This window comes from Galeopterus variegatus, unplaced genomic scaffold (genome assembly GCF_000696425.1).
Source record: "Galeopterus variegatus unplaced genomic scaffold, G_variegatus-3.0.2 Scaffold3573, whole genome shotgun sequence".
NCBI classification, from domain to species: Eukaryota; Metazoa; Chordata; class Mammalia; order Dermoptera; family Cynocephalidae; genus Galeopterus; species Galeopterus variegatus.
In genome coordinates, this window is record NW_007729684.1 from 158757 (window position 1) to 169477 (window position 10721).

At 39.8% G+C, this 10721-nt stretch overlaps 1 protein-coding gene across 1 annotated transcript; it reads right to left on the bottom strand.

Moving 5' to 3' along the window:
- Nucleotides 1-3816: 3816 nt before the first annotated feature.
- On the bottom strand, nucleotides 3817-9647 carry RBMX (RNA binding motif protein, X-linked). Its single transcript, XM_008585447.1, has 9 exons — nucleotides 9464-9647; nucleotides 8194-8319; nucleotides 7893-7999; nucleotides 6919-7090; nucleotides 6262-6414; nucleotides 5847-5961; nucleotides 5632-5757; nucleotides 5457-5539; nucleotides 3817-4832 (listed from the first exon to the last, which is right to left on the bottom strand). Exons 2-9 carry the CDS (start codon nucleotides 8300-8302, stop codon nucleotides 4522-4524), a joined length of 1176 nt encoding a protein of 391 aa, XP_008583669.1. The 5' UTR covers nucleotides 8303-8319; nucleotides 9464-9647; the 3' UTR covers nucleotides 3817-4521.
- Between the last annotated feature and the right edge of the window lie 1074 nt (nucleotides 9648-10721).

The following is a 10721-nucleotide window of genomic DNA, read 5'->3' on the forward strand; positions in this document are numbered from 1 at the left end:
GGTTTAACAGCACTTCTGAAGACAGTGGTGCAAAGTGTTTGGAATTCACTGCCACAACTGTTGTTACTGACCTGTTTTCCCCCAGGAGTTAGGCAGGAAATGGGTAAAAGCGCTACAGTATATTCTTATATTTTACCTTCTAGATCTTAGGTGTTCCCATTTAATTTTTAGGGTGAAGATTAAATGAAATCTAAATTACACTGCTTCATATCTGAAAGTTCACTCCCCAATAAAAGAGGCCTAAGTCACAGGAACAGGCCACCTCAGTGACTCTGGAGGTTCTCTTGCGACTGATCAAGTGCCAGCAGTGCATCAGAACTAGTGTTTGAGGGAGGGGGGCAAGCAAAACACACTTGAAAATCTAAATTCCTGATTTCAAAAAAGTAAGAAAAGAACCCATCGCCACAAAAATATGTTAAAGTTTTATTGTTTCAATACAAAACATTCCAAAAAATGAAAAGTGACCTATAATACCTAAGGTCTACACTCAACTACCAGTTAAACAATGAAAACATTTTATCATTCCATTTCTTTTACAACCAGTTTAAAAGCCAGAAAAATCAAGACCAATTCTTTTTCCCACAGGAACAGAATTAAGTCTGCTGGTTCAATAAACAATGTGTGAAATAGGTGTCTGGTCTTTTAAGCATACTTCTTACTTCTAATATTCATATTTACTACAATTCATCTCTATATTCTACTCTAACTTCAAGATATCTAAAATCTCAAGAACCAAAAGGTCCTCACAGTTAATACCCAAGTAATTAGATTATGGAAGGACTGAGCCAAGACAGCTACATTCAGTAGAACTGCTATTTAAATTTGGTCAATACCCTCATGGTCTATTAGAAAAAAGTCAAATGAGGGTTAAAAATCTTGGATTATTGGGCCAGCCCGTGGCTCACTCGGGAGAGTGCGGTGCTGATAACACCAAGGCCACGGGTTCGGGTCCCATATACAGATGGCCGGTTTGCTCACTGGGTGAGCATGGTGCTGACAACACCAAGTCAAGGGTTAAGATCCCCTTACCGGTCATCTTCATTTAAAAAAAAGAAAAAAAAAAAATCTTGGATTATTTCCCTCAATTGTAAATGTTAAACACGATAGTAATGCTGTTAATTACCATGCAAAAAAACTCGGAAGTTGGTTCCTCTAACCCAACAACTCAAACTCGTTTCCTTTGAGAACATTAATTAGCATTTATACTATTGGTTCTAGTCTCCAAAGCAAAAAACTAAAATTTTATCATGATTTGATTCCAAGATTGGGATGTAGGGATAAAGCAGGTTTATAACACAATGCAGTTCAAAAAAACCCCAAGTGGCCTAATTTTGTTTCTAGGTTCTAGTATGCTTTCAATCTTAGTTTCCAGTTGTTACTTTCATTTCTAGATGTTCCTTCTCCCTTTAGTTTTGTAACTAAACCCTGTGGATAATCTAACACCAAAAAGTTTCAGCTGCTAAAAATCAGACTTCACTGTATGTAAGTAGACACTACTTACCATGCCTATCATTTTTCTAGCTCAACTTCCTGATATTCACAGAAAATTAAGTTGTTCTAAGTTAAAAATTTGCCCCCGTGACCTGAGCTAAATGAAATGAAAGCCAAAGCTGTAAAACCTACCTAAAGAACCACAAGAACTTCCTGACTAACTCCACTTACCAATTTCCTTATTTCCCTTCCTCCAATTGGCCAATTACTTATTTTAAGTCACTACCGCTCCCTAGTTAGTGTTAATCAACACTGATGCCTTCCTTAAGATCCACAGGAACTCCTGAAGGCAAAATCTATTGCCTGCACCAAACCAATTCGGACGAGCACTGCTTTATGCAACTGTTGGAACTTAACAGTCAGCATTCTTCTGCTTCAACAACTCTGTAAAATAAAAAGCATGAGATCAAGTTACAAGGTATATCTGTCTTGCTGCAGAGTACTCCCCCCACCTATTCTCTAAATGACAGTACAAGAAGTACATGAAAAAAACAGAATTAAAAGATAAGTATGAAATCTTTCCACAAACTTTTAAAAGTACCTTCCTATACCTTTTTGTTGCTTTAACTGGCAATAAAAGGTTTTTGCTTTAAAGTGCAAACTCTAAAAAACCACCATAAATACCCACCACAATTACTGTAAGCATCAGCTTAGTAATACTACAATTACGTACTATATGTCATTATTATGTTACTCAAACTGGGAACTTGCAGAGGCAGCTGTATCAGTAACTCCATGTAGTCAATTTGTATTGTGGCTGTGCAAACAAGCAGGCACTGGTAACCAAAAGTATGTCCTTTTACAAAATGCATGGGAACAAGCTTGAATTTTGTAAGTGAAGTTTGTTCACATACCCAACCGTTAACTGTATAGCTATAGCTCCTGTCAAGAGAACACTTGCATATGAAGAGATATTAGCAAGCTTTATAGGTTGAAAATAGCTAAGAATAAATATTGCATGACTGAGCCACACTAATGGCAATGTACCTACGTAACCTTACTCTACATTCAAAACTGATGTGCCAGGTGTTGTATACTAAAGCACTTAATTTCATCCTCATCTCTAAGAGTTTGGTGTTAACCCCCTTTGACAGCATCAGACCATGTGTATTTAAACATTCGCAGGCCACTGCTTTCAAAACTTACCTTAGCATTTTATTTCTCTTGCTGCCAGCTTTATCTACTGTGAATAAATCAGCACTCCATGACCATAATGACCATAATCCTCAACCTGCAAAAATTAAATAGATAAAAACTAGTTATCTCTTTTAACAAAAACCTTCAAAATTTGCCTATAACTGCTCTCTTTTCCAGAAAGAAAAGGCAAGTTCAGACTTGCAGCTTAATGTATTTCGTGTTCTACTACTTCTCTTAAGTGGTGGAAGATTCACTGGCTTGGGATGGACTGGAATGGCTTAAATGGTTAAGTTGCATGGCTTATGGATTCTCATTCTGTTCCAATGGTGCACTGCCACGTTAAATCCATAAGTTGAACGGACAAAACTTATTTGAAGGAATAAGTGCAGTATAAGGATTTTTAGTTGGAGGTCTTCAAGTTTACTATATTCAAGAGCATCTTTTTCAACTTCATGGCTGGACCTGGGTCATGCTGCCTCAGGTTTTGCTTTTTAAAGACCACTTGCAATAGATTTTCTCCATACAGTGTAGTTTCATACAACTAAAAACAAGTCAGGCATCCAACTAAATGTCAAGTTTGCAATGGCTTACAGGAGTAGAGTGGGGGACCCCAAACTTAAGCCATTTCCTATATTGACTAAAAGACTAATTTGAAAAAAAAAAAATTAAAACATATGAAGCATGTTTAAAGGTCTTCGTCAAAAATGAAAAAGAAAAAAAAAAAAATACCCCCTCCCAAGCCCAGATTGCTATTGGTAAACAACAGCTGTTATTAAGGCCTTTAAGTGTCATACATGCTTTTAAAAAAATCCAAGTGTTGAATTTGGAGGACTTCTAATATGCTATTGAATATTTGCTTTTCCAAAAGTTTTTTTTAATCTAGAAGGCATTTCCATTGCCTTGAGGTACAGTAAGTTTCACTGTACTATGAGGAAGGTTAAGTGTTCAATTTCGACTTAGACGGAAAAACTAGTTTGCTTTGCTTACCATCTTTGCTGTTTCACAGGCATTTGATGCTTTAAATCTGATGTGGAATGCTGATAGATTCACTTTTTAGAAGTCATAAGCCTTTAGGAAGTTGGAGATAACTTCATTGCTTATCTATTTTCTCCTTTGCAATCAAGCTGTTCCTTTAAAAGTGAGACACTACAGAGTTGCAAAAATTTGAAACAGTAAGAGCAAGCATCGTTTGCAGCTTCATGGTTGGTTTTGGCCAAACTTTTTATTTAGTATTCTGTAGTTGTTTAACACACACTTAAATGGTCTTATTGGGGGAGGGGAAAGGGGAGGTTCTTGCAGATTCCCAAGGAAATGTCAGAGAGACAAAATATGGCCAGCATTATCCATTTGCTTTTTTGGGTTTACTGGGTGAAAAGTACTTTCCTTACATAGGCATCTGATCTCAGGTTTTTCATACTGAGAACATTGAGATTTCAGTTTGAAGACACCCTGAAATCCTAAGAGTAGCATACCCCAACCACCCTCTAATAGCTAGCTTGTTTGTATATAGGCAGAATGTTTCATCTCTCCATTTTAGATGGCTAGATGTTTGTGGAAGATCTTAGAAGTGCTTGCCTCATTATTGGGAAAAATCAGATAGGAAGTGGCCTTTAGGGACACTTTCAAGTTGGAAAATTACAACACTAGTACATCAAGTCAAGTCTTACACATTTAACATTTGCTTGTTGAAAGCAATGTCATAAAATCAAATAAAATTAAACATCTTTTTTCCTCACAAGAACATAAAAATTATTGAAGGGGAACTTAACAGGAAATTTTTAAAAGGTAACACAATTTTTCCTTTTAGTAGTCCTTGGGTAGTTATGACAGAATAGTTTCCACTGTTTGTTTGTTTCTTTGAACAGGGATTTTGGTCCAAAGTTTTGTTTGTTTCTAGTATCTGCTTCTGCCTCCCCCTCTATCAGATCGGCTTCCTCCACGGCCACCACCTCTTGGTGCTCCGCGGCTTGAACTGCTGTAGGAATCACGTGGAGGAGGGTACCCCCTTTCCATAGAAGGGGGAAGCCCTCTTTCTTGTCTGCCAACCCGATCACGACCACTTGAGTAGAGATCACTTCGGCTGCTTGAGTAACTGTCTCGACTTCCACCATATCCGTCACGTGAGCTGCTGTAATCATCATAGCGACTGCTTCCACCATAAGATGGCGGGGGCCCTCGTGTAGGTGGAGCACTACGTGAGTTACCTGCAGGGTCAATGGTCAGGTAATATGGCAACACTATAAATTGTATATATACAACATTTAAATCTGAATTTACAGAATTCTTGTATTAAAAGTTTACTTTCTCAACTGGGAGGTTTTAAACTCTGCCATTGCTGGCCATAACAGGGATTTGCTCATCTGCTGAGATACGGAAATGATTGATTTTAATGTTTGTTTGAAAAGACTGAAGACGGTGTACATTTCAAGAGGATATTCCAGACAGCTTGTTATTTTATAGGAGACACTCAGCCACTTTCCAGTGATAAGTTGCAATTTTGAACTGTTGACTTTCCTTCATATTGCAATGGTAAACATTTGATCTTGTTAATAAAATTTTTAAATTGTATTTTCACTGTTGGGGGAAAACACATAAGGCTGCCAATTTAAGCAAGCAAAATCCCCTCCAAAGCAAGCAAACAGCCTCAAAAAAACTTAGAAAAAACAAAAGCCCCTCACAAAACTAGGAAAAGCCCAGCTGATAAAGTTACCCCTTTTAAAAGCAAGCAATCATCCCTTTAAAAGCAAGCACCACGCAGCCTAATAAACTGGCTCATGAACCTGAAAACTCAAGCTGGTGATATTCAAGACCCTTAACCAGTATCTTACCATAACTCTCATATGAATCTCTGTAGGAACCGCCACTTGGATGATCTGAATAGTCACGATCACGACCATATCCATCTCTATCACTGAATTTAAATTAAAGAGCAACCTTTAAGTCCCAGAGCATCAATTTTTACAGCAAATTTTCTATAGTCAAGCTATGAAAGCAGTCACTTACCTATAGCCTCTTGATGGATAGTCATCACGTGAACTGGAATGACCATAATCACGGTAAGTATAATCTCTTGGTGGTGGTGCATAATCTCTGGTATCACGAGAACTTGGGTAATCTCTGCTTGAATAGCTACAGAAACAAAAGTAATGTGGTTCATACTTTTGAAGAGCTCTCCTTCAATCTTAATCATTAATGAAAAAGCTGCACTTTTCTGTTACCTGTCTTTTGTAGAATATCCATCATCTCTTGGAGACAAATAAACATCTCTACGAGAGGGCAGGGGTTCCCTTCGAGGTGGGCCTCCATAACTATCTCTTCCACGTGACACAGGGGCTTAAGGAAAAAAAAAAAAAAAAATCATTCAGAAAATAAAGCCAGAAAGTTAAAACGTGAAATTACATTCAGGCTATGAAAAGCAGTGATTCAAACAAACATGACAACAGCTAACTAAATGAGGAAATTTTCTTCCCTAGAATTTACTACTCACACCTAAAATACTTTCAGTGCTAATTAACTGCATTTATCTAGACTGCCTGGTGTCCATGAGCCAAATTTTAAGTATCATTTTTAAGATTCACCTCAATTCTTTCTTGGGTTATGGTAGTACCATATTGTTATACATGGAACACTTACCTCTTCCTCCCATTCCACTGCTGCTGCGAACTGGTCCTGATGGGGCAGATCTTTTAGGAGGAGGACCCCCACTTCGCGGTGGTGGTCCTCTTTTTACTGGGAGTGGTCCCCTGGAAGAACTCATGTTAAAATTCATTGAATATCCACCATCATCTACATTAGAATAGAAAAGAAAAATAAGTTAACACAAGAATCAAGAAAGCTATGTTTTCTTTGCTGGATCAATAATATAACCATCATTCAGCTGGGCAGTCTAGCTTTAGCTTTCATTTGTACAAGACTGGGCGTGAGAAAGTCATAGAGGAGGAAAATAAAGATTGAAAGGTCGTCTTAAAATTACTTCAAAGAAAAATACAGATTGTTTCATTTCCGTATGCCCAACACCTATTCCTATCAAAAATAGTGTTTTTTCTATAGAATGAACTTCTTGGACAAGGAACAGTATACTGTCTACCACTTACATTAAAACCGTAATTTAAGTTAGGATGCCTTCTATATTTTCCTTTAAGTCATAATCACTTTGGTAGATGAGCAGGTGTTCTCAATTTCAAAAGCTAGAGCCTAAACAAGTATTTAACCAAAGCATGCACTGGTGTGGGCTTACAGTTCCTAACATACACCAAACCAAGCCCAAGGTTCGTTCACCCAAGTCATTACCCATGTGCCCTCCACGTGAGGGAGGTCCCCTGGTTCCTCCACTTCCTCCTCTTCCACCTCTAAGACCTCTCGGAGGGCCTCTGCTTCTTGGAGGGGGAGGTGGTCCACGTCTACCACTTTCAAATGATGGTTTGGTGGCTTGTTCCACCTTGATGGCTTTTCCATCTAAGGACTTAAAATAAAAGGTTAAATTATATCAAGATTTAAAAAGAAGCTGTAATTCCACTGTGCACTATAACACTAATAAGTCCTTCAAATGCAGTTATAGTTAAGTTTTGCTCACCAATTAGTCTTAGAAATGTTACAAATTCAGGGGCCGGCCCGTGGCTCACTCAGTAGAGTGCGGTGCTGATAACACCAAGGCCATGGGTTCGGATCCCATATAGGGATGGCCGGTTCAGTCGTGGTGCTGACAACACCAAGTCAAGGGTTAAGATCCCCTTACCGGTCATCTTTAAAAAAAAAAAAAAAAAAAGAAATGTTACAAATTCAGTGTTTGTGTAAATGGACTTTTTTCTTTACTCAAAATGCTTACTCAATTGCTAATAACGATACTGATGATCTGAATCAAAGCATAAGGTTGATCCACTGCACTGCTGTTCAATAATATTTAAAACAGGGACAGGCAGGTATCAACTTATGGAAACTAATAACCAAAGATAAAAAGCCAAGTTAGTAAGTTATGGTTTACGGATCCCAAGATAAAACACAGTATATATTGTGTAATATATACTATAAACTGTGAAACTCTTAAAATAAGTATAAACCATAACTTCAGCTACAAACTTTGTTTCTGGAATTACAGAACACCCTTTGGAATAGGACTACAAAGGGCTATGATCAGAGCCTTCTGGAGAAGTACATAGTCAAAAACAGTAAAATTCAAGAGCTGCCCTGAATCAGACTTGGGTAACAACACATGCTATTTCATGCACTAGAAAACACGGAATCATGCAGCCCACAGCCAAGCTCACCTTTCCATTCATGTCTCTGGCTGCATCTTTAGCATCTGCTGGGCTTTCAAAAGTGACAAAAGCAAATCCTCTCGATTTGTTCGTTTCACGGTCTTTCATCAAGAGTACTAAAAAAGTAGTTTTCAAAAATAAAGTGTTAGTCTAGTTCAAACGAAATAAAAAAAAGTAAATCTCTAAAGAGAAAGCTCAGAACTTCTTAGAGGACAAAATACATTATCATGTCAGACGATCAATGCAATCAAATTCATCACAGCTTATCTTTTAATTATAGCAGTCCATCCTGTATTTTCCTACAACTCACCTTCCACTATTCGTCCATATTTTCCAAATACAGCTTCAAGGGCTTTCTCGTTTGTTTCTGTATTAAGCCCACCAATGAAGAGCTTTCCTGGGCGATCTGCTTCAACCATTTTTCCCCGGTGAAAATCTGCTCAGAAAGAATAGTATTACCTCCCCGGAAAAAAGTTCCTCAAATTTTCCTGACATTTTACTGTGGTGCAATTTTGTTTTACTAAAACCATTACTCCACCACAATAACTAAAGAAACAGATTATCTTTTTCTAAGCTCAGCCACAGCAGGAAACCAACTTAAGCAGTTTAGTAACAGCGCAATTTACATTAAACTGGTTAAAAGGAACAACTTAACTTTCATCTCCACTCTTAATCCCCTGTGGCTGTTTTTAATCAATCAACAACTACTTAACATTTGAGAAAGCAAATTTTAGCATAATCCTAGGTTTTTGTTGCCTTTTAAAATCCAACTACTTGTCACAGACTCCCTTCCTAAGGATGGGGACTTAAAAGACTACCGACTCATTCAAGGTCACAGGCCAGACGCACGACCTTAACACCAATCCCTCTTCCAAGGACTCCTCTTTCCCTCATTAAGATTCCATAGTAAGTCTAAGCAGAAATCTTAAGTATGAGCCACGATATACTGCCTCTTCTTCACCAGCCCCGGCCCCGCCGAAAAGCTCGCTATCCGCCCCCCAAAATAGTGTCAACATCGTTTCATGTTAAATAACGGAACGTGGAAGCGCACAGTGTGACACTCAACACTCCATGACCGCGGCGGAACCCAATTAAAACTCCTTATTAAAAACCTCGTGGAAAAGACAAAATGGCGACACTTGGATTAAGCCCAGAACCACCGACGCCAGTCAGAGCACTAACTTTTACCATTAACACCGCCTGGGAAAACTCAAAGGGCTTCCTCTCCAGGGCCGCCGATGAACAAGAAACCCGCATTAAGTTCACAAGCCCACCGTTAGCGCCAGCGCCATCCCAATGCAGGTACCGCGGTGGCGCGGTCGCTCCTATTCCCGCTCTAGCCTACAAAGCCTCGACCTCCTCACCACTCCCGCAGGCGACAACCAAACTTTCTCGAAATGCATGTAACGAAACGGACCCCCTAATATGTTTTCCATCGACTCCCTTCAGCTTTATTTAAATAGGCCGGCACCTTTGGGTTCTTAAAATGGCGTCCGCCACCCCCATCTCCAGGGAAATAATCCCAAGTTCTAACGTGGCAAGAGCGTACGAAAAACGGACTAAGGAAGGGATACACGTACCGGAGGGATGACGACCGTCTCAAGCTCCTACAAGCTCCCTGACAGGCACTTCCTAGCGGCTCAGCACGAGTGACTGCGGACGGATCCGAAGACCAAACACATAAACCGCCACCACTGCTGCGCAACGAGGGCGAACAAAGGAGACAGCAAACTTTATAGTGCCCGGGAACGAGGCTGAAGGACCCGGATGGAAACGGAGCTCAGTATTTGAAACGGGAAGGGAGGGGGAGGGATTTTCAGCCTCCCCATTGGCTGATTACTGTGTCATTCACTTTTCGCTCCTCCCCTTACCCGGGCCCTTCGCGTTCTGGCCGGCGCCCGTTTCTAACCGTCTTCCCTACCCCCTCCCCTTCTCTACAAACGCGCGTTTTTGCTTTCCGCTAAGATGGTGCACAGGCTTCGTTTAATAAAGAACTGAAATTTATTGAGCGTCTTCGGGGGCGGGGTTACGGTGCAAAGCTTTACTTTTACTTTTCCATTAACTCTTTTATTTCTCAAAGCAACTTGAAGATAGATACTACTATGCTAATTTTGCAACAATAGAAAACAAAGAAATACAAATTTAACTGGGCATCTGTATTTCATCTGCCCATGCTACTTGTGGGGGGAAAATTACAAAAAAATTTTTAAAAATTAAATACGATTAACAAATAAAATGATGTGATTAGTGCCAGGGAGAAAGTATACTAGGTGCTTTGATGGACAATATTAGGGAGACCAAATTTGATTAAGAATCAGGGAAGATCTATCTAAAGAGGTGACTTTGGAGATCAGAATCGAAGGGAGAGAAAAAACCTTCTATGGGAAGAGCTGAGGGTAAAGCCGTTCAGGAAAAGAACACTAAGCACGAAGTGGAAGGAAAGAGCTCAGCATATATCAAGGGACCGAAAGAGGGCCAGGGTGACAGAAATTAAAGGGGCATCAAAAGAGGGCACCAAGGTAGGCAAGACCTTTGAGCCCATTAAAAGATTGTAGAAAGGGCCGGCCCGTGGCTCACTCGGGAGAGTGTGTTGCTGAGAACACCAAGGCCCCGGGTTTGGATCCTATACAGGGATGGCCGGTTAGCTCACTGGTTGAGCGTGATGCTGACAACACCAAGCCAAGGGTTGAGATCCCCTTACTCGTCATCTCTAAAAAAAAAAAAAAAAAAGATTGTAGAGGGACAACTGTGGAAGCAGGGATAACAATAGGATTATGCCAGCAGACAGGAGAGAGAGGATGATGGCTTGAGTTAGGCTGGTGGCAGTGGACGTAGGGA